This window comes from Mustela lutreola, chromosome 9 (assembly GCF_030435805.1).
Source record: "Mustela lutreola isolate mMusLut2 chromosome 9, mMusLut2.pri, whole genome shotgun sequence".
Lineage (NCBI taxonomy): Eukaryota > Metazoa > Chordata > Mammalia > Carnivora > Mustelidae > Mustela > Mustela lutreola.
Window position 1 is genome coordinate 44,051,900 of NC_081298.1, and position 27,788 is coordinate 44,079,687.

The 27,788-nt window shown below is 46.4% G+C and overlaps 1 protein-coding gene across 1 annotated transcript in view; it reads left to right on the forward strand.

Moving 5' to 3' along the window:
• The window catches only part of SLC24A3 (solute carrier family 24 member 3), a 480,953-nt gene that overhangs the window by 270,025 nt on the left and 183,140 nt on the right, over nt 1-27,788 (forward strand). The window contains exon 3 of the mRNA XM_059134152.1: nt 11,344-11,420. Within this exon, the coding sequence (XP_058990135.1) occupies nt 11,344-11,420 (77 nt within the window). The remainder of the gene's footprint in view (nt 1-11,343; nt 11,421-27,788) is intronic.

Sequence of the window (27,788 nt, forward strand, 5' to 3'; positions counted from 1 at the left end):
TCACCTGTCAGAGACATCAGAACTGCCACAGATGCTTTTCTGGGTTGTCTTGACCTTGAAATATTTGTAGTTGAAGGCTGTGGGAGGCTGCATCATCACTTCCTATAAGCTCTGCTACATCAAGGACCCATTTTGCTCAATTCCTGGTTTATCCATACAAATTTGTATGCAATTAAAGTATCTGTGGCCCTTTATCAGATCTTGCCAGCACATTCCAATGACCTTCACGTTCCCCAGGTCCTTATTTACTACTGGGCCACATGGTTCCTCCAGGTTGCCTTAGTTCCATGGAGAACTTAATGGCGCTAATCAAGTTTGGGAACCTATAATGTGAATTTAGTTTCCTATAAGTTTTCTGCCATAGGTGATGATGCAGAATATATTCTGTTTGTTTCATTCACTTTCCAGAGTTTTTAAACATTGTTTTTCTTTATTTCCCAGAGTCCATAATTATTCCTACAGGGGAATTAATCCAATGCAAGCTACTCTACTATGAACTGAAGTAAAAAATCCAGAGTATAGTCATTGTTTCCCCCACACTGCTTGGTGTGCCCGTAAGCATGGACAGTTCAGGTGTCAAAGACTTCAGGGGGATTTATATGCATGTTAGGGCTCCCCCTCTCTGAAACCTTCCTTTCTGGGACGCCCATTTCTAGCTCCTCCAGAAGCTCCAAATTTCAGTCTTGGAGACCTCAGCCCAGTAAGATCCCTGCTTTGTGTTCCACTCTATCCCCCAGCTCTGTTCCAGCTCTATCCACGGGGAGTTTCACAGGGGAAAAGCTGACAGGTGTGGCTGCCTTCTTTCAGTTTGGGGGGAACAATGGCTTAAAAGCCTGACATTGCTGAGTAGGGATTTCAGATTGCTCTCAAAAGACAAACTCTGGAGTTCAAGTCCCCAGTGTGTAAGGGGCTTGGTAAACAGGTCCCATTGAAATCCTGTGAGGACCACATCCCAAGATAAAGAGCATAATCAGAACAGACTTCTGTCAGAAAAAAGCCTAAAACCACCGCCAGAGATGACCCTGCAGTAGTTAACTGCCTACTGGAACAAATTCAACATTGTTCTGAGGAAGACAACAGAATCCAGAGTCTTCTCAGTTCATCTTCTGTAAAGTCAGATATACGATATAAAATGACTAGACATACATCAAGTAGATTCTAAATTCTTTTGCTTTAACCTTGTCTGCTACAAGCTGTAACCAGCCTTGCTCTGGTAACTACAAGACAGCACAGTGACCTTCTTGAGGGATCTTTCTTTGTCCTACTCTTGGTCTGTACCCTTAAAAGCCTAGTTTGGAGGACAAAGTGCATTGTGAAAACAAAAGGTATTTAGTCTGTTTCATTCAAAACCATAATGTACCATCACTACAGCCAAAAAAAAAAAAAAGAAGAAGAAGAAGAAGAAGGAAAAATTGATACAGTAATTGGATTAATTATAATCTTCTCGTAATTTTCATTCAGATGGAGCCATCATATTTGGAATGTAGACTTTGAATGCACAAACTTAGTGATCCAACAAAAAAGCTCTGATTTGAGACCTACCCTTAAAAGAGTTTCAGATATAGTTAGATTCTTGAGTGTTTTGACCCCAAACCATAGGTAGCTAATATTTAATATATGTCAACATAAAAAGGAAAATTATTTCCTCCAGGTAACATGTTAATTTTTCTTCCAAGGAGGAGCAGAGGTTGCCAGGTACTAATGAGGAGTAATGTGTTTTGCCAGCTAAGTTAGCCAGTAGTTTGTCTTATTTATTTATATCTCTTCCTACAACTACAACTAACTGTGAGTTTCTTTAGGTATTTATTTCATTGCTGTAAACCAGATTTCAAGCAACTATATTTTAGGTGTGTAACAACCTAATGAATCTGCTTGAATATATTTGATATCTTTGGGAAATTGTATTGAAATATTTTCATCCCCCCGATCTTTAAAGAGATAATGCTCAAAAAGAGATGCATATTAAAGAAAATTATGGCAGTCATTACTATTACTAGGAGCAGGGAGTGCCAGTTATTCTTTCAATTTCGCACTTTGTAAGCGAAGCTTCAGTGAAGGGAAATGAGAAGCACACATGCCCCCATCCCCATTCCCATAACCAATATGGCAGCATTGTTAATAGATCAAGTTCCTCTCCCACACAGCACCCCAGGTAAGACTCAGCCTAACAGCCAGTCATTACCACTCTACTGATGAACATGTGCGATGAGATCTATTTTCAGTCTCTGAAACTGGTGATCATGGAATATCATCAAGGGTGAAAGAGAAAAAATGGATTTTGAAAGGAGAAAACAGAGGAAAAACTTTAACTGTGCTTCTCACCAAATCCTTCTGTTACTACCTTCCCATCTATAGACCAACAGAACACTATAGTTACTTCTGGCTCTGAAATGTTATGGATTAACACTTTTTTTTTTCCAAAAGAAATCATTGATTTTGAAGTGTCCACTCATTTAGCATGCACACTTCATCTCTGCTCTAAAGTAAACACATGAAGAAGGAAAACTGTCGATTTAAAGTTTTATGGGGAATTACTACATTCAAAAAGAACTGTTTAAATTGCATTTGTCCTTTCTTAGGACATGCACCCTCATCCCCCCTTCCAAGGGTGCTGAGGAGGAATGACCTTTTCTTTTACCAGTGTGCATCCCCTTAAGGAACTATGTAGTGGGTTTCTGTGCATATCAGTTTGTTGGTCTGAATTTCTCTGCATCAGTAAGCAGACGTGAAATCATGAGAGATGCAACACCTGGGTCAGACCCCAGTCCATCCAGCCACACGTTCTCTAACATTGGAACCAAGGGACATTTTGAAGAACAGAGCAGTCCATGAAGGGCCTAAAGTTCTGAACACCACAGGGCTATTGACCAAAAATATTCCATTTCCTTTAATAAGAATTCATTACTGATATAGCCATGGACATCCCACATGAGCAACAAATACAGGTTGTAGGCTCCTGCCCCTACAAATAGGCCTCCTTCTATGTGCTGCCATGTTTGTGGCCTGAGAACACTAAATTAGTCATGGGATCACTGTATTTTCTACAGTAGCTACTGGCTTGGAGACATGAGCAACGCTGATGCCATGGCTTTTTATTATTGATAAAGAAATATGTTTCCAGTTCCTCAAATTACATTGCAGTGCCTTGCCAGGCCAAAAGTCTATGGTAACTAATGATTGGGGTTCTTTAGTTGCAAAGAATGTCTGTTCCCTTCCAGGAGAAAAGCTTGTGGGATGATTTTTTTAAATCTCCTGCCAATATGGATATGAGAAAAAGAGCTCTGAAGTGGAAATCAAGGAACTTCTCATGGGTGTGTTGGATCAACGTCAGCACCATCAAAACAGGGCAGACAGTCTTCCAACCTGCATTCAGGAGTTAGGTGGTTCTGTGCTGCTGTCAACAAAGCAGGATGCGTCAATCCCCTATAAAAGTATAGAAGTGAGACCATTGAAAACTGTTACCGTTATTGGCGGGGCAATTCACCTGAATATGGATGAGTCCTCTGCTGGAAGAATAAATCTTTGTTGAAATGGAGAGGTGCCAACGTGCAAAATTCTTAGCTTCCCTTGTCTAAATATGGGTTCCTCAGAAGTAGGCCCTGAGGCAGATTCAAGTACAGGTTTATTTGGGAGATGATCCAGATAGGGGAGTCAGGAAGTGAGACAGGAAAGGGAAGGCATCCAATCAAAAGAGTATTACAAAGCCAGTTGTCACACTGAGCACCCGGAGCTTTCCCCAGCTGAGAGTGCTAGAAAATAGCGCCGGACACATCTGAGAGTTATCTCACCCAGGTGGTGAGGGAGCTGAGGTGTTTATACACCCACCCTTTCATCAGACGTGGGTTGAGGGCCTCACCTGGGGGAAAGAGCAGTATTAATTCCCCAGCATATCCAGCTTGCAGTATCTGGGCAGAGAACCCCATCTTTGCCTTAGGGAAAGTCTTCAGGCAGACAGACGCAGGTGCTGGTAATTGCTTAGCCTAAAAGTGGTAGGCTCCCAGGAATGTGGGCAGTGTCCCCAGGCACTGATGTCCTAGGAAACAAGTCTTGTCCGTATTTCTTCTCTCTACTATTTAATAAAGTAAAAGGAGCTATCATTTGATAATTACTTGCCTGATTCTAGGTACTACATGTTTCATAAACATCATCACAATTCATCTTCATAATAACTATGTAAACTGGTGTTGTTTTCATCCTCCCATTTTGCACGTTAAGAAATTAAGACTGAAAGAGGTTAAGGAATTTCCCCAAGGCCATAGAACTCGTAAGTGGTGAAGGAAGTCTTCAGGTCCAGGTCTTTAGGCTCTTACAAAACCCTGGCTGCCTGTGGTAAACAAATGTCACCACATAAGCATTTGAAACCAACTTTCTCAGCAAATTTGACTGGTAGTATCTTTTTGATTGACAGCCACGTTGAGGCTCTTGGTTACCATGACCCGTGGTTATATCCTCCTTCACAGAGATGCTGTTTATGGTCTCATTTCCATGCACACATCGATCCATTTGAATCCAGATTTTGTTTCTGGCTTTCGAAGGGAAGAAGTTGTGACCTTCAAAGTCAAGGGAGGAGAAAGGTCAGTCTGCCCTTTCTAATATGGAAGAATCAATATGCTAGAAAGTCAGACCCCACTCATGATCTCAGGCCCTCCACTACCATCTGTGTGAACTTTGGCTCATGACTTGCCTTCTTTGAGTCTTGGTTTACTTATCTGTAAACTGAGGATAAAGATTCCTATCATAGAAACCATGATAAAGTGAAAAATAGTTATAGGACTCAATAAAGATTAGTTCCATCCTTAAGTATTGGGATGGTTGCAGAAAGAGCTGAATGTTCCCTGGCTTCCAACCTATGCTTTGGTCCACTCAGCTGATGACTCATCAGTGAGCGGGACAGTGCCTCCTTTGCCTTTCTGTAACTAGGATTGAGTAGGGTACCCGGCGTGTGTGAAGAACTGAGTAACTGTGTGTTTATTTGCATATGATTGATTTGTTAATATATTTTCCAGTGTTGTTGAGACTCAGATTCCAAAGACGACCTCCCAGCAGCCTGCAATTCTCTGGGACACCCTATACTCTCCCATTGCCATATACGTCCCACCCCACCTCCCACCCCTGTACTTTTGTGGCTTACTGATCCTCACTGAGCATAAGAGAAGGGCACCAAAATGTCTCTGAAACTTTTCCAGAGACTAAATATTTAGAGAGTTAAATTGAGAATATATCCATTTTCACATAGATTTCTTTGTGGATAATTTTGTTCAGGGGCCTTCAGTTATGACATATGTGTTCATTTAATGAACAAACACTCTTAATTAAGTGACTGTTCTGTGCCAGGCACCTCACTAGGCACTGGGAATGCAGAGAAGAGAAGGATAAATTCCTTCCAGCCTTAACTGTCCTCCCCTTGTCTGTTGGAGAAGACAAAAGAAACTAAAAATTGATGAGGCAAGGCCTCACATGAAGAATGCTGAGTCCCGTATTAGCTCTCACATTACTCAGGATGGGCTGGGCTACACTGAGTAACAAACAGCCCCAAGCGTCAGTGGCTAAGAGAAGAAGCACATTATTTTTTTACTCATTCTACAGGTATAAAATGTGCATGTCAGAGGGGTAGGATTCTGATATCAGTTGCTCGGGGACTCAAGCTGATGCAGAATTCATCCTGCTGTGTGATTCTATGCATATTTAGATAAGAAAATGCAAAGTGATGAATCAGACACTGGCTATTAAAGCCCGTCTAGAAGTGTGACATATATTGTTTGCTCCCATTTCATTAACCAAAGCAAGCCATGTAGCCCCACCTACCCTTAAAGGGAACCTAGAAGTATAGTCTTCCAGGTCTCCAGAAGAGAGAACAGCCAAAATAGCCACTCCCAGTTGCTGGGAGTTTTACTGCTCTGTTTCTCCCAACAGGATTTCTTAGTTAATAATTCTGTCTTGTGTTTATACGAAAACCATCCCCTGGGAGAAAGTCCCTCTAAGTTTGTTCACACTTGTCTTCTCATGGTATTTATTTTTCTCTTTCATGGACCTTGGCCCAGTGGGTGCTGGCCACAGAGAGAGAAAAATGCACGGTTCCTTTCCGCAGGGAGTTCACAGTGTGGGAATCAAAGGTGACTGCAGTTGGTTGGAAAACCGCTTATTGGGCACTTATAGGACAAGGACACCACAGAGTCTGGAAGACTCTATGGGAGGCTGAATACTACAACAGCTGGCTAATGGTGTTCTCCCAGTGTTAATGCCAGGGGAAGGGGGAACAGAAGGTTTTATGGGATGGAGCACTCAGGTGGAGGAAATTGTCTAATGCAGAAGCATGAAGTCATGCATCATGCACCAGAGAAGTTGGGCAGTGTCAACCCTAAATTCTTGGGCAACTCCCAAAAGACAAGTCAATAAAATGTGCAAGGTATTTTGTTATAAAAAGGCCCCTGGGATGAAAAGGCCAGTGTTGTGATGGTTGTAGCAGTCAGATTCCTTTCGCTCAAACCTGTTAAGGTAGCTAAATTTTTGGAACTACATCTTGGGAGGCTCTATGTAATCAACATGAGATCAGTATGCCTATAGATGCCATGACTGTCCCTGCTACAATTTTTTCCCCCAAATGAAACAGAAAATACTCTCTATCCCTTGCAAACCTCCATTTGGACTCATCAAACTCAGGCCTCAGGAAAGCAGCCAGGAGAAGCAGGACAGCTGACTGCTGTTGCCTTGGTTAAGGGGGATCCACTCTGTTCAGGGCTCTGTGGTTTCTATGGGAACAGCACTGCTTGCTTTTGCTGGCTCCCATGAGCTGACGAGATGTACTAAAAAGAAATTTGAGGGATAGAACGAGAGGAGCAGAAAGGGACTTTGAGGATTTTGAAGGTATTTGGGGGAACCCTCCATTGGATGTGTAGCTTTTCCCAGCACACCATGTGGGCCATTTGGCTCCAATGCAGCCTGAACAGGGGAAGCATATATCTAGAGATACATGCATTCACACAGCTCTCTCAGACTAAACACCATCCTGGAGAAACAGATGCCAGCACAAAGCAGGTGGGAATTGGCAGTAGGAGGATTTCAACTCCAAGACCAGAAAAGAATGTATCCTTGTCCCCAGGCCGGACCAGCATCCCATCAATGTTATAATTATGAAGACTCATGATAAGTGGCCTAGGAAGATGGTGGGAGACATTTTACATACTCTGCCTACACTCTCCCCAGCCACCCTGCAAAGCTGGCATTCACCCACCCATTTTACAGATGAAGGAAATAGGGCTCTGAGAGAGGATAAGATAACCCATGAGTTAAACAAGTGGTATAGGTGGGATCCAAACCCAGGCCTGATGCTCCATGTTGGGCCCTTATGCAAAATCTAACCGAAAGCCCAAGGGCAGTGTCAAGTTCCCAGAGATGGGTAACCATCCAGCTCCCACCTTGGTCAAGAAATGACCCTGGTTCTCTGGATTTGGGTGTGAAGAAGCACACCAAAAATAGAAGGCACATGGAATGGCATCACTACCATTAGCTCTACAGGATGCTCTAGCAGCCCTACCTTGTTTTGTAGATGAGGAAACTGAGGCCAAGAAGCACTGGAAAGAACCTTCTAGTCCAGCATGCCACAATGTATCTTTACAGGTTATCTTGGACAGCTGTAGCTGTTCTGAAAACACAATTTCTCAGGTGTATTTGGGGCCTACCTGCCAGGTAGGGAGCTAACTTGGGCTCAAGGAAGCAAGCAGCTGCTGCTGGCAGCCCTCTTCTTGACCAGTTGGGCCAGGTGGACAAGATGGACATATTCCATCCCCAGTCAGTATCCAGGACTGGGGATTCCTTTAGCATTCTTTATCCTGCTGACACTTATTAGACACCAGCTCTGTGCACTAACCGTACTATGAGATTAGACAGGAGGGAGCAATGAAGAGGAATTGTGGCCATCTTTCAGATGGCCAACAGACATGCAGGTGGTTTCTTGAAGCACCTGTGACTCTGTCTGGGGCCTTCTCTGGTCCCATGTACACACTGAGTTAGCCAAGTGCAGAGTTGAGGAGTGTTAAGGGTCAGCCCTAAAGTGTTTAGGACAGCCTTCAACAGTGATGGATGAGCATTTGTGGACAATACTGAGGCATATTCTACACCATCTCTCAGAGGTGCCCCAGCAAATTTGAGCCTACTGTCTCAGCCCCTTTCTGATTTGTCTCCCTCCTCCCAGATATCACTTCCCAGATAAACTGCTGGCATTCATATCTCTGTCTCAAGGTCTGCTCTTGAGGGACCCAGCCTAAAACATAGGCATGTGGGACCTCTGAAGGAGAACTTACTGCCTGGAGGGCAAGAGGAGAGGGACTCCAGCTCATGTTTAAAAAATCTTTTCTTGTCACTTTCACCAAAAGACGATACTATAGGAGTGAAATAAAATATATGTATCCTTCTTTGCAAATTGTGCATTAGCTCTTTGAAATTATTGTTACAATTTCATCACCAGCCCAATACATGTTTTCACAAAGGACCTATAAGGAATAAGTAGAGTGGGATCCATGTCAGTAGCTTGCTGGGGGATACAGAACCTGGTCATTCTTTCCACATTGCTGTGAACCACCAAATAAGAATTTTGTTGTTGTTCTCGAAGCAGACTGATCTGAGAATCCTTAACTGCCTCTCCTCTGCTTTTCCCACCCCCGCCATCACACCCACCCCTGCCATCACACCCACCCCTTATCTCAGCCACTGACCAGCCAGGTTCAATTTCATGAGGAAGTTTGCCAGTGGCCTGCTTGGCCAGGACTTTGGACAGCGCCTCAGCCCTTCCTGAGCCAGCACTTGGCTCTGTGGGTCCCACCTCGTTCAAGGGCATAGCCTCCAGCATGGTCTGGGCAAGTCCAGGTGGACATGGGGACCAGCCAGGTCTGGAAGGTTTCCAGATCACCCAGCAGGGCCTTTCCTCTCCTTACCTTTGCTCCACTCCCCACCATGGGGGTGACCCATGGAGACCATCAGTGTCTTGGGTTTGGGAAGGACAGAAAGGGACATTTCTCTTGGTTTCTGATCCACACTGAACAACTTCGGGAGGGGAGGGCAAGGTGAGGGCCATGGGATAGTTATTTGGACTAAAATTTATTCAGGCGAATTCAAAGAGAGGTTCAAAGGAGGAAGTATGAGAAAGCATCTCCTAAGAGTGTAAGACATCCTGTATGCACAAGGAGAGCCAGGAGGTGTGGAAGAAGGACAGGCAGGAATTGACTGGGGGGCTACAAATATCAAGTCTCCCCGGATCCAACCTCTGTGGGTACTGTGGGCAGCAGGGAAGTTTCAGGGAGGAGGAAGTCGAAGGGTTTCTCACCAGGGAGGCTGGAGGGCCTCCTCTACCTCTGCTTACTGGACAAGAGCACACCAGCCAGAAACATTAGGCCCATAGAGGGAAGATGCTAGAATAGAGACTCCTCAGTAAAGTGGCTGGAATCCTTGCAGTGCCCAGGGCCTGACGGACAAACTTCAAGCTTGCTCTGTGAATGCTTGTCCCCTTCTGGTAATTTCCAGATTGTCGTGCCATTTGGTCTTCAAAGTGAAAGCCTCCAGGCTTGCCCTCATTTTTCCCATCCATTGATCAGGAGGGCTCAGTGCAGCCTGTTTGGAATAGCTTCAGCTTGGAGAGTCACTTGGAGGGGTGTGGGCAGATCACGACCTCCCTCTCTTTCCTTGTCTTCTCCACTTCATCACATGAAGAATAGGACAAAACTAGCATGTGTGATCACACCTGTGACATGTACAGGTGATCTGTGCTTCATATGCTGGATGAAGCTTCAGGCCGTATCACCACTGTTGTGGCTCTGGAAAGAGTTATGTGGTGTTTTTATCTGGTGATGCCTTGGAAGCAGAGAGCAGAACTTTTTCAAGGAATAGCCAGAGACTTGCATCTTGGGCCAACTGCCTGGCCAACAAGCTGCAAACCAGAGGCATGTTCTGTGCCATCTCCCTGGATCTGCCGCGGGACTGGGCCCCAGGTGTCCTGTGTGGTCACCCACTCACTCATCAATGTTATTGTCTTTGACTCCCTTCCTTCCCTGGTCTCCTCCCCTTCCTCGCTCATAGCGTGTCCAGGAGTCACCTCCAAATAAGCTATGTATCCCCAAATCCTTGACTGAAGATCTACTTTGGGGAAAACCCAAAACAAGACATGTGGCAAGCAGATGTCATCTTGTACATCTTCCCTGTCCACTGGTGATAGTTGTCCCACTTGCGTGATGGAGATGGACGGAGAGCTTGTGGAGCTCCAAGAGAAAGTCTGCTTTCATCAGCTGGCCAAACTTGCTAATAATGGGGCCAAGGGCAGGGAAACATGTACAGCTTTCCACAGAGCCTGCTCTGATGCGTCTTCCAGAGACGAGAGCCATGGATCCTACAGGAGGCCTTATGAAGGCTCTGGCCTTGAAGCTGATGGGATTTTATGAAAGGCAGGGAGAGAAGATCACTTGGGGAAGGGGATAGCTTGGGCTGATGGTACAATCTGTATAGATAAAGACATAAAAAGAAAGCAAATGCAAGGTGTGCTCAAGGAATAACAAATGGTCCTGTCTGTTAAGAATATGGCACCTACGCAACAATGCTGACTGTCAAATTTCTAGCAGTGAGAGCATGGCCTGGCACACAGTAGCTGCTCGGGAGTTAGTAACTAAGTGAATGAGCACATGCAAAGTATAAAAGGGTGGGAGAAGAGAAGAAAGCTCTAGTAGGGACCATCTTGGCACTGCCAATGCATAGACTGGGGCTTTCATCGCCCAGTAAGGAAGGCTTGGGACCAGGGAGACAGGCATGAGCAGCTCTGTGCTTGATAGTCCATTCCAGGGGTGGCAAATGTGGGTCATATTCAGAAAGGGTAAGAAAGACGAGGGAAGGTGTTGCATCAGGCCCGAGGCCCCAAGCCAAGAGAGTCCTGGTGGGAAAGGAGGGACAGTTTAGGACAGGGATCTTAATCCCGTGTGTCCCATGGACCCCCTTGGTAATGCAGGGAAGCCTACAGACCTCTGCTCTCATGAACACTATAAATCACAAGGGGTGATCTAACTGCCTCCCAGTGTTGCAGCGGTGAGCAAGAGCTGCTGTGGGTATATAGTATAATGTATCATGAAAACATATCTGTTGGGGGCCGAGTCTCTTGTGCTTCTCACACTCCTGAGATTTGTTGCCTACTTTCTTACCTGAAGGAAACACTAAATTCCAGGTAGAGATGTGTGAATGTAAAGATATGATTTTTTTCTCATCCAAGGTCATGGATTCTGCATTAAAACAAGGACAGGCACGACTGTCCCAGTCTTCCAGAGCTGAAAATATCCTCTGTTCTGAGCTGGTTTTCTTTCCGTTCTTCAGCCCTGCACGAATTCCCCAATGACATCTTCACCAATGAGGATCGAAGACAGGGGGCGGTCGTTCTCCACGTGCTCTGCGTAAGTACCCCTTTTGGGTCTCTGCTGGAGGGTCCAGAGGGGGAGACCTGGCCAGTGGTGGGTGGGCATAGCGAGATGAAACCTTGGCGTGGGTCCTCCGAACCCCGTGGAGGGCAGTCTCCAAATGTACCTTCTGTAGGAGGCTGCAGGCTCATAAGCTGGAAGATAACAACGTATTCTTTCCTTGATATCAGAGTCTAAACCATGGGTTCCCAGGTCAGCAAGATTTGCTATCTACTGTTTAACTTGCTCTCTCTCCTCCAGTGTCATCCTCTTGGGGAACCCTTTACTAACCAGCCTCTCTAGAATGCCATCATCTTTCCCCATCCTGGGCTTTGTTTTTCTCCGTATCACTGATCACTATCTGACATATTATGCTATCATTATTTGTTTCCTGTCCATCAGCCTCACTCACATGCAAGCCCAGGGGAACTGGGGCATGGTCTCGCACATGGCTTCTTTCCCAGACCCATTTCTGGCACACGGTAGTGACAATGTATTTGTGAAATTAACAGATTACGTGTCACGCCGCTGACACGGCATCTGACCTAGAGTAGGTGAGCAAAAACAGTTTGTTCTGATTCCTAATGTCCACCATGGCCCTAGAGCTTCCTCGGCAGACCCAGGGCATTAAGGGTCCTCACTTTTCTTTGCCCCTGTTTGGAGAGTGTGGGGAGGGTGTGTACGTGAAAATATATCTAAGGAGTGGCTGCAGAATCAGAAAGACCCAGACCCAGGCCTGGATTAGGTACGCCACTGTGCTTTCCTATCTGTGGTATTCACTCTCCCCCGAAATGCTCTTAATTCCATTTTGGTTATTTATTGCTGTAAAACAAATTCTCCAAATTTAGTGACATACCCAATGACCACTCTCCGTTATTCACTGGGTCTGTGAGTCAGGAGTTTAGAAGGGGCACAAAGGGAATGCTGTGCCACCGGACCTGGGTCTGGGAGGGGACAATCCAGATGGCTGACAGTGACCCCAGCAGCTGGGCTAGAGCCCTTGGTGCTGGAGAACCCCCCTCCCAAGAGGGTTTTTCCGCCCTGGAGCCTGGTGTCCGGGCTGCAGTGACCTCTCCGTCATGGCTCCCTGTGGCACTCCAGTACTTGGAGAGGGACATTAGGTGAACAAGGAGGAAGCCCCGTGGCCTGTAACACTCTGGCCTTGGAAGTCACATGCATCATTTCTACAAGATTGTATTACTGTCACAAACCCACTACAACTCAAGAGCAAGGGACAAACACCTTCCTTTTCAGACCACACTGGGGGCATGGGTGTGGAGCCCAGGTCCACTGTCCTTGTTCTGCCTCTGGCTTCTGACAAGATGTTTAGCCTCCCTGGACCCAAAGCTGCTCCCAGCTTGACTCCCCTTGTGGTGAAAGCAATCAACTCTTTAGAGCTTTCCCCACTTGCCCCAACTTCCTAGAACTCTCCTCTTGAAGAAAAGGCATGAGAAATCTTTTTTTAGCAAAGACATTCTCTGAAAACACCATATAAAGTAGACTCTTTGCCATCCTCCCTGCCCTTCAGGAGAGTCACATACACAGAGCAATTAATATGGTTTCCAGCTTATACCCTTGGCACCAATGAGGCTCCCCTGTCTCCAGGCTGAGGAGATCCAGTCATTGCAGTTGGACTGGGGTAGGTTGGCATTTTCCAAAAAAGGGAGAAAAGGAACTCTAGGAAGGAAAGGGAAGCCTCTGATCAAAGAGGTAGAGACTCGAGATTGCAGGGCATCGGGAATGAACAGAAACTAAAGACAGGGAAGGTGGGGGCAGGGATCACCTGGTAGGCACCATGAGGTGATTCATCTGCTGAGTGGGAAGTAGGGGGAAGCAGATTCCTGACCTTGTCATCCCTCCTTGCGTAGGGAGTAGGGTCAGGCATGGCCAGACCCAGCAAGGTCTATGCTCTAGTCAGGTGATGAAGACCCAGGCAGGCCACAGAGAAAGGCTCAGGGCCATTTGGGCAGGGGTCCCAGAGTCTAAATACCCTAAGAACACCCCAGGCATGGGTGTTCATGACCATCAAGAGGAGGTGTAAGGGACTGAATGTCATCTAGCTGAATGTCATCTAGGCCCCCGAAGAGCAGGGTCTGCCCATCCAGTGAGGCAAAGGCCCCAGACTTGTGACCTGTCACCCCAGTCTGCCCCAGGGAGAGGGTCTGAGGCTGTCCTTTCATTGGGATTCACTGATGGTCATGGTGGATCTAGACCGGAGAACCCAGTCCTTTCAGATCTTACTCTGAAACCTGACTAAACTTTTCATTTGCACTCAAACTCCAAATTCCCCATTCCAGTTGGGCCGCATGGGTTTGCTTTTCACATGGGGCTCCGTAGAGCTCGTAGCCTTCAGCCTTGGTCGATTCCTGGTCTGTGGACATGGGTGCTTCTGAAGATACCCCAAAACAGTCTTTTAAATCTTCACTTCACAACTTGCTTCTCTTTTTTCTTTGACTTTCCCAGAAATGCTTTCCCCTCTTTTGTGAGCTTCATGGAAATCAAATAGCCATTTCTGGTTTAACTTTCCAAAGGCTGCAGTTTTCATTTTCCCTTGAATCCGTCTGGTTTTGTGGATTTCAAAAACCCTAAATCCCGAGATTGCTCTAAAAAATACTTCTGCTTCTTCTGACTGTTCTTCATGGTTGGATTCTTTGCTAGTGTGGAAAGTCATCATTGGTATAACTGTATCAACAGTGAATATCCCCAAGAAAACACACTGGTCTTAGAACCTCCTTAATAGCCAATCTGTTATAATGTTGAGACACTAAAGCAGTATTCTCTGTCTGTGAGGAAATTTGCACCTTATAAGCCCATGGAGGCTGCCCTAAATAGAGAGAGAGGCCTGTGAATAATTTTGTGATTTAGGAATATCTTGTGAAATTTGCTAATCATCCCCCTGGTAGATAGTTGAATCTTTGAGATTATAAGACAAGCTAGTAAAAGCTTTTCTCATCTAGTAAAAGAAGCTTTAAATAATCAATATTTGAAATTCTTTCTCAAAATGGGCTTGTCCTTAGTAAGTCAATTTCCATTGCAGAAATTAATACCCTCTGTGTACCTTGTCAGCATTTAAAAGTATTCTTCTTAAGCTTCAAGTCTTCTTTTCACATTTTTAATGTAATTCCCCTCTTCCAGTACACATATTTCTATGTGTGTGTGAGAGGTTGTATAAAGGATCATGTAAGGACCTATTTAGCTAAAGGCTTCCATTAAGGTTAAATAATAACCTTGTTGTTTAACCCTTAAAGTGTCCCTGCTTCCCTTCCTCCAGGGGATTTACTTAAAAACAATCCTGGAAACCAGCTCCAGGTAACAAAGCCCAGATACAAGGGTGGGTCAGGCCAGTTGGAGACATCCGATCAGTGGGGGGTTGCATACTGTCTCCCTAGTTACCAAGGAGTATGGGCCCCTGCCCTTTGGGAGCCTTTTGGGCGCCAATTCTAACCAAGGTGATAGGCTAAGTCAAATGTCTACTATAGGGTAAATTGTAATTCAGTTGGTCACCTAGCATCACTGTGCAGCTTTCTCTGTGTGTTACAATTTCATTGGCTACCTGTGCGTGGCCAGGCCCGACCGCATGTCCTTTGCCCTTAAAAGCTAGTCTGTGAAACAGAGAAGGGTCGCCACTCTCTGTAAGAGGCATGGCCCTGGCTGCTCAGTTTGATTCTTGATGTTTGGCACAAAATAAAGCTTTGCTTGACCTTTGCTTTATATCAGTCTCACTCCTTTAATCACGGACCCGTTATTGGGGGATCTAACAGATCACAGTCTAAAAATAAATGTATAGCCCTTATGAAGGCAAATTCCTGCTAAGTGAATCTGGCTGGGAGATGGGCTCCTTAACTGGTCCAGGAGCTCAGACCATCCATGGGCCAGCCAGGAAAGCTTTAGGAACGAGAATGTTTCTAATGCCCATCTTTGTGTTCTAAAACCTGGATATGCTTGGAGAAGCCCCACTGGAACTCAGGTGTCAACCCTGTGCATGCAGAAGGGACTTCCTCCTCTGTGGAGCATTAGGGTCACCTCCACTGGGGCTACACCAGGCTTCCCAAGGCAGCAAAAGAATGCATGAGCCACTGAGAGGTCCCTGGCAGAGAATACATCTGCCTCAGGCCCAATCTGTCCAGTGGTAGGGACTCCCTTGTCCACATCTCGGTCTTCACTGCACTCCTATATCCAGTGCTGATTTTAGGAGCTCATGTGTGTTCACAGGAGGTGGGCTCTATACGGGCTGGAGCATTTCAGAATTAGAGGATAGATTTTTGTGGTGGGTCATCAAGCCAGGGCTCCCTGGGAGTGGAAGTGAGGGCCATTGATCTCCAGCCCAAAGGTGTCCGGGGCTGGATCCCAAGCATGGGGACTTTCCTGTACCCCAGTTCCTGTCCATATTTCTTTTCCTCCTTCTCTAGCCCAAGGACTCTTTAATCTGGTCTGGGAATTTAGGGAAACTGGCTCTGTGAGCCTGCAACCAAATTCCATCTTGTTCCCAGATCAGCCTGCTTTTTAAACTCAAGGAATTTGCTAATTTCTGTCTCATGGTTCCATTATGACCTGGCTTGCTCTCCAAAGCTGCAGGAGGAAACCAGTTGGCATCCGAGGAAGTGATGGGGATATGAGGCAGCGGGGTTGGTGGGGCAGGGGGCGGGGGGTGGCTGTTTAAATACCAGGCTCCCTCTGGAATTGTGTTTTTCTAGGTCCATTCCATATTGCCTCGATGTTGCTGGTTTTCAGGGCTCCCAGACAGATAGAATGCCTAGATGTCCTGGATGTATCCATTCTGCCCTCCCTTTCCACACTGTTCCCATGCTGGCCTCTTTTGTGCACCTGTTCTGCTGGCTCTCTCCCTGTACCCTTCACTCTTTCTCAATTCCCAGCCAGCTGGTCATCAGCCAGACTTAGTTGCCTTCTGGGTCTGTTCTTAACCAGTCAACATGATCAAAGTACAGGCCTGCCCTCAGCAAATACAGACATTGGGGCAGCTTCTGAAGGAGGAGTCTGGGCTCTGCAACCCCAACCCCAAACTACCCCCCTCCACCCAGAGCTTAAAGGAAGGCTGATTTGGATGTGTTCTTGGCGCAGCCAGGTGGGGGGTCTTTCTGGGGAGGGCCCAGGTACCACGTGGTCTATTCCCCTTTCAGTCCCAGGGGAGGAAGCTGTCTGGAAGGGGCCTCACCAAGGGATGTCATTTCCTTGTGGCCTGAGTTCCTTCCAGTTCTCTCTATTTAATTTTAATATCTGGAGTAGTTTCTCTGGATGTGCCCCTGTGGGGCCCAGATTGCTTTTGTTAAGAGCCAAAGAATAAACTATTTGCTGCAACAGCCGGTTATTAGAGGGCAGAAGGGCCAGGCTACCAGCAGGAGGTGGAGGGGGCCCCTTCCGCTGCCCCTGCCCCGCATACCAGCCCAAGAAGAGGCAGCTTTGCATGTCAAAGCTCTTGGTCCACCTCCACCCCAGGGGTGATTTTTGTCTCTTCAAGACTATCCCTTGCTTTTTTGGCTGTGAAACAACTCCACTTTTATATGCCAGCCCTATCTAATAGAACTTTCTGTGCTGGTAGAAACGTTCTCTGATGGCCTGTGTATGTAGGCAGTCTGCTGGCCTGTGTATGTCCACTCAGCCCTGGAAGTGTGGTTAGTGTGATGGAGGGACTGATTCTTTATTTTTATTTCATGTTAATTAACATAAATTTAAATAGCCTCTTGTGGCAGGGGGCTGCCCTGGAAAGCCTTCAGATGGATTCAGGCTCAGCATCTTCCTTTCCTTTTTTATGTTGTCAGCTTGAAATCAAGAAGCAGAGACAGGAAAAAAGCAAAGGAGTGTTGCTCCCTCATTTCATTCTCTTCAGGGCTAGCCTCGGTTTAGCAATTCAAACACACGGGGTACAGGGAAGTCATTGCCAGGGCCCAGTGGGATGTTTGATAACGCGAGGCAAGACACTCAGATGAGGAGTGAGGACAGTTACCTGTCACCCACAAGCTCAGCACTTTGGAACAAGTCAGAGAACTTCTGACCTCAGTTTCCACATCTGTAGAGTGGCAGGTGCATAGTAGGTGCTCGGTAAATGGTAGGTTTTTGATCTTCACCTTCTCTCCATCCCACACCCCTCTAAGGGCAGCTCTCATGTGATTAGCCTGTTACAAACACCTGTCATGGGACCAGAGCCAGATCCACTCAGAGGCAGCCCTGTCCTCCTGAGCAGCCAGACAGGGGGCATCATGAAGGCCTCTCTTCAGCTGGTGTCTTGCCAGACCCAGGGCTCTGGGAGAGAGGCAGTTGCTGGGGTTTGAAATGTAAAGGAACCTGTATGATCTGGTCAGCAAGGTCCCAGCAACAGTTCACTCACTGGGCAGACGTGTTTAGTTAAGGGATTTCACCCTGGAAGAGAAAAATGATTAGAAGAGCTTGTGGAATTTGCTGTTTACTCTTGGAAAAGTGCTGAGCATGTCCTTAATTTGTCAGTGTCAACACAAAGCTAAAACTGGCGTCCAGAGAGGATTAGCACGGAGAGAGTAAATTATTATGTTTCAATAGATCTTAAGTTATTCCCTCCCCTCCTTGCTCCTGGGACCCACTTCAGAAGGCTCAGGTTTAACCATTAGGTCTCATGGGCTTGCTGAGAGATTGATGTCCCCAGGAACCCTGAGCTGGATACAAAGCATGAAGAGGGTTAGAGCACACTCTTGGAATGAAATCCATCTGCGTTCCAGTCCTGGCTCTTCATTTATTAGCTCCATAGCCATGGGCAAGTTGCTTTGCCTTGCCAAGTCTCAGTTTCCCTCATCTGTCCCTGGAGATAAATATGGCAGCCACGTCATCAGGTTACTTTGAGGAATACATGAAGGCAAGCATGCCAGGATCTTGGCAGAGTGTCTGCCCTGCATAGACAGTGCCCCACCTCTGCTCTTAGTACTTGCAACCTGTGTGTGCCTGCCCACCTCCCAACTTCTAGCCTGCACAACTCTGGGCTTTCTCTGGTCTGCAGAGCCCATTCTACCAGAATGCAGGACAGCCCAGAAGTAGCCCTCGGATGGAGCATTCCTTCATGCCTTACTTGGGCTAAATGAAACATTTGTTTTAGGTTGTATCCCAGAGTTGCCGGAGCAGGTAGAAGCTCTAGGTGCCCAGACAGTGCCTTGCTTGATAACACCTTGATTATCTGCCCAGCTCTCCCCCAGCTCATTTTCCTGCTTGTCTGTTGCTGCTTTCTGGGAATCTCCGCTTCCAACTAAAGGACTTGCACTGGAATCCTGATACCCAGTTCTGCTTCCGAGGCACAGGTTGAACAGATAAAACCTACCATTATTGTTATGCACATTGTTATGCCTGAGTTTTCAAGTCTGAGAGACCACCAAGGAGCCAAGCACTGATGCAATCACACGAGGGTTTATTTGACAAGCTTAAGCTTGGGCCCAAGTATACCCGGCACAGCGGAGTAGGGACTTGGACCCTGAAACAGATTACAGTCAGAGTTTTTAAAAGGCAGAGTAGGGGTGGACTCGGTGGTGGGTGAGGATAAAGGGGATTATGGATGATGTAAGTCTCTAAGGAATTCTGGAAGCAAGGTCTCCAGGACCTTGAGGGGCTAGCTATTGTTGGGAGAAAGGCTATTTATTACCAATAATAAAAATCTTCTCGTGAGACCATTTAGATGTCTATCAGTGGGCCATATGTTTGGGAATGATTCTTGACACTATCTTGGAGGTTTAGAGATCAAGTTTTCTAAAGGAATTGTTAAAGTAGACTTACAGGATCCTGGTCAGACCTGTTGGGGTAGGGGGTCGGTCAGGGTAGGATTGTCCTTAGCAAAACCTCAAGGTGAGGGCAGTTAAGTCCCCAGGGGAGAGCCACTCTGTCTGTTTCAAGGGCTTGTCAGTAGGTAAGGAATTTTAATGATTTTCTTCTGCCTCTGTTTCCCACATTAGCTAAACTTGAGGTGGGATGGCCTTAATTTTCTTGGCCTCCACACAAATCAGATGCATAATGCCAGTTGCAGAATTAGGAGATTCCAGTCCCTTTTAGACATCTACAGACCAAGGGGTGACGTGAATTCATCTACTGTCTCTGTGAATCATATCCTGAACCCTGTATGATATACAAAGAGCTTGAGAATGAGCCTTGGAGCAGACACCATGAAATCTGGCCCCTAACAGTGAGGGCAGAGCATGAGCACATGACTTAGACACCAAACATTTCCCCATGGGAGCCAGACACCGGGAGTCTGCTGTATGCTTCTCTTCGTCTTATGTATTATTTGCTTCACTCATCCCCACTGTCTGCATTTTTTCATTTATTTCGTTATTTGGGAAATAAGTTTTATTTATGTGTTCCTCTGAGATGATGTTGCCAACAGCCACAATTTATACACAGTAGCTATGTGTTGACTATTTGAAGTTTTGTAGTAGTTTTTCCTTTGAAATGTGTAAATACCAAAGCTAAGTGAATGATCAGGTACTGCTGTTTGGATTTGTCATATGTCCTGGTTTAAAGAACTAGTCTGTGGCAAATATTCAGCAAAGCACTCTGGATAAAGTAGTCCATTACGTGCTCCAATTTATCAGAAAATACTCCATGTATTTTAAATGTTGATGCCTGGTGGTGTGGATCTTTGTCAGTGGTTTCCTGAAATCATCAGGAAACAGACAACAGAATCACTATTGTGTAGAGAAGCTCAGTAGAAGATCTGTGGTTTATCATGCCTTGCAGCATCAGAATAAGTGCTACCTGGAGGAAACTTGGTTTTCTGTTCCCTCTATCTGTCATACCTCCCACCCTAACCCTGACTCTGGTATGATATAGAAACTCCGGATAGGAGTTTCAAGTTTAAACAACAACAACAAAAAAAACCCTGACCTTAAAGCCCAGAAGCTTCTGCACCGAGGGACCCAGATCTGCAGCCTGTTCCACAGTCTGAGGAGCCAGTTTCCACCTCAGATTGGTACCGGAGGAGCTCCTGTGGCCAAGAGGCATGTCTCAGGCAGGGTCCCCCCCCCACCCCCCACTCCTGAAAAGTTGGCCCCGAGACAAGGAGTCAGGACAGGGGCTTCCTTGGGGGGATGATGCCGGGAAGCACCCAGCAGGGCTAGGCAGAGGAGGGGGCATCGAATAAAGGCTATGTGGTAAGGCCAGTTACACATCATGGTCACGGTGGCTAAAGCTTAGCCCCATGGAGACTGGCTGATTGTGGAGAACCTGCCCCTCTGATCACCCTAACTGAGGTGGGGGGTGGGAACCGCAGCCTCCTGTCAGTCACTGCTGAAGGCTGCACTCCCGGAGGAGCTGAGCTGCTCCAAAGCCCCAGTCAGTAGACAGAAGTTGTTCAGTTGCCACGCCAGGCACGTGAGTACCAAGATTGAGGGTGGGCATGACACATCCCAGCCGGACCGCTCCAGATAGGAGAGGACTTGCACCTGTGCCCACACCATGAGCTCCTTCTGAAGATCCTGGCCAGTACCTTTCTCTGCATCTTTTCCCCAGCAACACCTTCCGAGTCTGAGGCCAGCAAGCATCCTCTATGTGAGTTCACCCACTTGGGAATTCCCAAGACTGGCTGTTTGGCAGACGGTCCTGCAGCTTTTCCCAGACTGTCTGAACCCACTTGGGTTGGTGGGGAGCAGAGCAAGTTGGTGTCTTCTCACGTGTGCCTTGTCAGACTCCCTTCCCCTGCAAGGGTCCTGTCTTGTCCCAAAGCCTGGGTTCCCTTCCATGTGTTCCCTCCAGTACAATGTCCGACTTTGAACTTGACAAGTTCTGTTAGTTCTACCATTTCTCAGGATTCCTGCGATGGTCAAGAGTTCAAGAGTTCAAATGCTGACTGCCACAGAACCCCTGCATGGCCTTTATGACTCAGGGCCTCAGTTTCCTCATCCATGTATGAGGATGACGCTAGCCCCTACTTCATAGAAGTTCTGCTGCCAAGTAGGAGAAAGCAGGGAATATGCTTAGTCCAGTGCCTTGGCTACAATAGGAATAAGAAAACATTAGCTATCACGTTACTTTCATTGCTCTACCCTTTCTTGGGTCCCTTCGTGTCTGGATGGTGGCCATCCAGATGATCTTTCTGGCTTCGTTCTATGATGGCCATCCAGATGATCTTTCTGGCTTCATTCTTTTCCCTTTCCATTGAAATTCAGCACTATTCACACCAGATCAACACCCTGAATGCAATGTCCTGGTCATGCTCAGAACTCTCCCCAGTTACATCCCCCACCTACGGAGGGCCAACCTGGCTTGGAAGGGAGGGCATTGGGTGTCAGAGTCAGATCACCTGGGTTCAAATGCCAGCCTCACCACTCTTTTTAGGTACAATTAATAGCTTTGGGCAAATAAACTTTGTTCTCTGCGCCTTAGTGTCCCTGTAGCATGAGGATAATAGTAGCATCTATTTCTGAGATGCTATCTTAGTGCTTGGAGCACAACCTGGCACTTAGGAAATGCTTCTAATTGTCAGTCATTGTCCTTATTATTATTTCAGAGTGTCCCCACCATCTGTGCATCAACTAGTGTTCAGGTTTTTTTTTTCTTTTCTTTCCTTCTGTATACCAGTATAGGATAGCCTAGCAAAAATGGATTCTTCACCACCCACCAAGAAATCCCAGGGCCTCCCTGCCCATGCTTCCTGCCCATGCTTTCCCATAATCTTTAGTCTTCTTGCAGTTCTCCTCCAAGCTCCCTCTGGATGTTATCTCCTTGGAATTTTCTCTTACTTCCCATAAGGAGAAGTGGGACTTCACGTTGGCTCAGATCTGCATCCTATTCTAAATCTCCACTTTCTTTGTTCACCCCCCAAGGAACTTCATGCAGGCATCCCTCTGTTAATAACACGTCTTGCCTCTCCCCTTCTTCCCATATGAGTGTTAGTGAGCTGGGACCATGCTTTAGTCATCTTTATGTTCCCGTAATACCCAGCATAGCACCTTGCATGCAGGAATTGCTCACTGAAAGTGTGATGTGTGAGTAAATGAATGGATGAAATGGGCTTAGTATCTTAGCTGCTGAGTATAGGGTCTGTTCACTAAGCTGGTAAGAATTAAGCAATGAAAATAATACTGTGCTTTCAGAAGGCTTGGGGGTTCATCAGTTCCAAGTATAATGATATGGTCTTTTAGAGACAGATCTTCATTGAGAGAAGTGTACTGAGTTAAATGCTGAGGATACACCAGCATCCAAAGCAGGAGTGGATGAATTAAGACAAGAACTCAGAGGCTTCATATTCCAGTGGCATGCCTTTCTTACCATAGTTTTGGTGCTGCCTGGGTAACTTGGACATTACAAAGATCCAGTGACGGTAGAGACCCTCCTTTACAGAGATGTGTCTGTTTCGCCCAAGACTCAAAGTCCTTTCTGAACATTTGCACAAAAACGTAGCAACTAAACAATCATCATCATTAATGATAATCACATTGTTCTCTAACTTTGTTAAGCTAAATTCTTTCCCTAAAAGATTGGCCTTGATCTACTGAGGCATTATTTCAGAACCAAAGGCAGTCCCCACATATGAAAGGGACTCAAACTGTGTTATCAGTTAAGGATGAGCAGAGGTGACATTTGGGAACATGGCTTTGGTTTCCTAAGCCCATTTAGCTTGGAGGATCCAGTGATGAAAAAGGCTTGTTTGCAGCAGACACCAGGATTCCAGTGGGATCCCTCTCCTTCCCTGAGATGCCAATGAACTTCTTGCTCTTTTCGAAGGCTCCTGAAGATTTTCCAGAGCTGGTGCTCTCTTATTCTTATACTTCCAGGAACCACAAGGACCCCCAAAGATAACTTGTCCTTTCAGAGCTTACCAGCTGTTTCACTAGGGAATTTGGAGCCACTTCCTCCTGGTTCATAGGACATGTGTAGTAGACTGGCAACCATCAACTATCCCACTCACTGAAAATTGGGCCCAAGGTGGTATACCCACTTACCCAACTCTTTACCCTTGTAAAGCCTTGTGTCCATGACAACCTATGGCTCTTTCAAGACTTTTTTTATTTCCTAAGGTTCTCTTCACATTTTTCCCATCAGTTCTGGGAGCTGTTTGTAAATATATTTCTTGGTGACATGATTTTTCACCTAGAAATCTCAATGCAAGTATGCAAATCAGATCCAAATGTGGCCCTCATTCTTAAGTCTTTGGTTGGGATGTTTTCACTGATTCTCTTGACATATCCTTAGCTCCTTGCTAGTGAGCAGATTACAGAGGTAATCATGGAATCTGTCAGCTATTTCTTTTGTCTCTGACGGTTCCAGTCTTAGGTGCAAAGGTAGAAGCCAGAGGATCTATTTTTTCCCTTCCTAAAGTTGTGAGAACAGTCTTTTCCTTTGTGATATGGACTGCAGGGATTAAGGCAGACATGTATTTTTGGCAGTTAGCATAATGCCTCTCAGCATCTGAAGTTACGATGGGACCAGCAGTTTTGGCATTTGCTGGGCCCTCTTATCCTTTCCTGGACACAGGCCCAAGTTCATTTGACTCCACCACTCTTTTGGTTTTACAGAGCTGGCTTGAGGCAAGACCCATTACTCTCATCTTTAGAGGAGCAGGGCCTGGAGGGTTATGTTATCTCCAGGCTCATATACACATAACACATCAGAGTGGGCACATTCCTCACACAGATGCACATCTATGGATCTATTACCTTTTATAAAAAAGACAATTGGAGATCATATTAGGCATGACTACTTAAAGTGGGATATTGGAGAAATGAAGATTTTGTGTGTGTGTGTGTGTGTGTGTGTGTGTTCGCGCTTGTAATCTCTCCCTTAGCAACTCAGCATGAGTGGACATGCAGTCAGAATATAGTTTGAAATGGAGCTATGAATTTTTAAAAGACAGCTGCCTTTCATTCTCCCCTGTAACCCATTTAGCCCTTAGTTTGACCACCTCAGCAACTGTCACCACCACCACCATGCAATCCCCCTGTTGCTCAGGCTGGACTCAGGAATCAGGTTGACTCCTCCCTTCCCCAACACCCATCAACAAGTCCTGGCCATTCCACCTTCAACCTATGTCTCCATCCCATCCTCTCTCTCCAGCTCCACTGGCATGGCCATCATCCAGGCTACCGTCATCCCTCACCTGGACCAGGATCTCCCCTCTCAGTTACACACTGGTGTCCTTTAAAAACATGTGGTGATCAGAAGTGCACTTCCTGGCCCTTCTGATCTCTCCAAATTCACTTTACCTGAAACACCTGCCATACTTCAACCCCACACACCTCCTGTTGCTCAAATGTTTCAAGCTCATCCCACCTTAGGGAGCTAGGTATATGCCCTTCCTCTGATGGCACCTGGACCCTCTGTACTGATGTCTCATGCCGCCACATCTCAATCCTAGCTTACCTGTGAATATTCACTGATGGCCAGCTGCTTGAAAGTTCTGCTCCATTTTTTGCTCTGCTGGTCAAGGAACCATATTCTTCTATACCAAAAATGGCAAAAAAAAAAAAAAAAAAAAAAAAAAAAGAAGAAGAAGTGAATCTCCTTGTCTCCTTTCTTATAGTAAATAGACAAGTCAGCTCAAAGAGGAATCTGTTCAAACTAGAAAGGGCTCAGCATGACTGAAGAAGTAATCGACAATGTCATCCCTTATCAAATTAGCTGGCCCTCATTTAAAAAAAATTTTTTTTGGAAAGGAAGGGAAAAGCTCTTCTGTGAATGTATTCATATAACTTGATTTAGTGATGGTGTTGTCACAGAAACGCAGCATGCCAAGGGAAGGGGCTAGGGTGCTCTGCACTGTAGGACACGGAAAGACTTCAGTTTTCCCCATTGTGATATTTTTCATGATAAGATGCAAAGAAAGCATACTCGCTGGGCATCAATATGTTAGCCATGCTGCTTTGGATGTCTTCAAATCAGTTGAGTAAACGAGGGGCTCTCTCTGTTTGTCTTTGAGGTTACTGGGTGATGACCCTGGACCTGTTACCAAAGGAGAAGAAGGTATGAATAAGGGAGGATGTCAATATCTTAAGCTTATTCAGTTCCATGATGGCTCAATGGTGGGCAATCTTCTGTCCAGAGCCACCAGTGACCAACTCTGTGGCCTTGAATAAGTCACTTGCCCTTTGGGATCTTGGCTTATTCAACTTTAAACAAGAAAAATATTCTCAAGGTCCAATCTGACTCCAAGAGCCACCCCTCCCCCCAAAAAGACTCTGAGATCTGTAGTTTGCACAGTAGAAGCCTCCTAGTGACTTCCCCCTTCTGAGGAGCCTGGAGTTCCTGGATATACATGGGAGTCATGATATTTCCCAGCTAACACTCGCCAGGCAGTCATGACGAGCTTCAGTCCTGGGCTATAACCAGGCACTCTCAAAGGCTCTGTATCTTCTTGTCATGGGTGAACAGGCATGCCTCCATGGTCCTGGGGTTAGAGCAAGTCACGTGGCCAACATGGGCAGAAGAAAAGCCTACAGCTGCTCAATATAAGGAATAGAACTCTTGTCCAGAAACAAGAGCCAGTGCCTCTCCCAAAATAACATTAACAGCTGCAGGCCAAATGCCAGATGATGCCAGACATGGTTTGCCCGTGGCTCACTGTGTCCCCATCACTTCTTGCCAGCCACAGGCACCAGGATGGGACCTCAGCAGAAAGGCCACTTGATGTTTTTTTGCTCCTCTGCTGTAAGCTTGTGGGGCAGGGATGCCCCTGTTCCATTTTTCAGCTGTAGATGGGCCCAGCTGCAGTCCAGGTGCATCAGAACTGCCCTGAAGTTCAAAAAGCAATCAACCAAGTTGTTGGAAATTTCTCATCTCCCACTAAGATTCTAACAAGGAAGGATGGGTCAGGTATGAAAAAAATAATGTACAAATCCAGCTGCCCAGTTGTTTTGCTCCCAGGCCATGAAGAGAAAGAGGAAGGGAGAAGTGTGCTGGGTCTTCTGCACACCCTCTCCTCTGATTCCCCACCCCCCACCACCACCACCTAGTGTCTGTCACCCTCTCTGTTTTATAATTGAGTGAGCCAAGGACTGGAGAAGTCACTAGTCCCCGGGAACAAATTGCTTGTGTCCTATTTAGACCAATGCCTGTGTTAGATACCTTGGCTTCCATCAAACAAAGAAGTATTTCCTGGGACCTTTGTAAATGAGCAGTGCAGAATGGACACAAGGAGGGATAGATAAGCATGGTCCACACCTGCTCGGAGTCCGACATCTTGTAAGACATGAACTGGGAAGCATCACACAGCAGTGGAAGATGTAACCGTGTGCATGTCGGCTTTTCCTGCCACATGGCTGTTCTCATTCCCATTGTGCTGATGGAGGGATAAGACACTGAGCTGTTAAGTGACTTGCCCCATATCATATAGGTATAACCTTCTGCCATTTTACAAGTTGAGGAAACTGAGGCACAAAGAAATTAAGCGACTTGCATAGCACATAGCTCAGGAGTCAGAGCGGAGTCTGACCTCAAGCCTTAAGGCTCCAGAGTAGGGGTGGTAGGAGGGAGAGAGCCTCCCTCCCAGGACAGTGTCTTGAATGGCAAGTTTGGAAAGGGTTCCAGGCATGATCAGTGGACATGTCTGTTCAAGGTTTTCAGTCTTTATTCTAGATAAGCTCTAGAAACAACCTCCTGAGCTGCCAGAGAAGCCAGGGGGTCCTCAGGAGTGGGCATGGGGCCCTCAGGGTACTGTAAGCCAACCTCAAGTCCAACACCAAGTGGGCTGGCATTCTTGGGAAGGCTTTGCATCCCTCCATGTCTAGATCCAAGAGTGACTAGGGTCTGTCCTCACCACTTCCTCATCTACACCTTCAGGAGAGGGACCACCAGACCAGACTCTGGTCACCGCTTGGGCCTGGGCCCTGCCCTGGCCCTTTGCTCTCGTCTGAGCAGCTGAGCTGCATCAGAGAGTGGGACCCTGGGGCCAGGGGTATTTGCTGGGCTCAGCCAGCTCTTCTGTTACTCTCGTTTGTCTGAAATTCCGGAAGCCTTTAAATAGCACGCGTGATAATTACAGAATTCCCACATATATTGATGAGAAACAGCTACATAAATAGCATAGCTTGGTATTTACGAAGTACCAGTTTTCTGTAAATATAGAATTTTGGTAATTACTGCCAAGCAGCTCGTCCACCTTCTGGAGCTCTTCCCAGGGGACACGTCACATCATCTCTGTGGCCAATGTCGTGGAGTAAGCGGGCACAAGTCCATGAAGCAAATAGGCAGTCTGGAACCAGTGATCCCCAATCTATTTTGGAGTATGGGGATTCCTTTTTGACAGATGAGGAGTGTGTTGACCCCTCCTCCACCATCTATGCACATGTCTGTCCACCATTCCAATAAGCCAAGCTTCTTCGTGGGCCCCTGGTCCACAGATTGAAAACCAAGTTTCCTTTACTGACCTAGAGTAGCATCTCCCATCCTGCTTTCTCAGGGCACTCC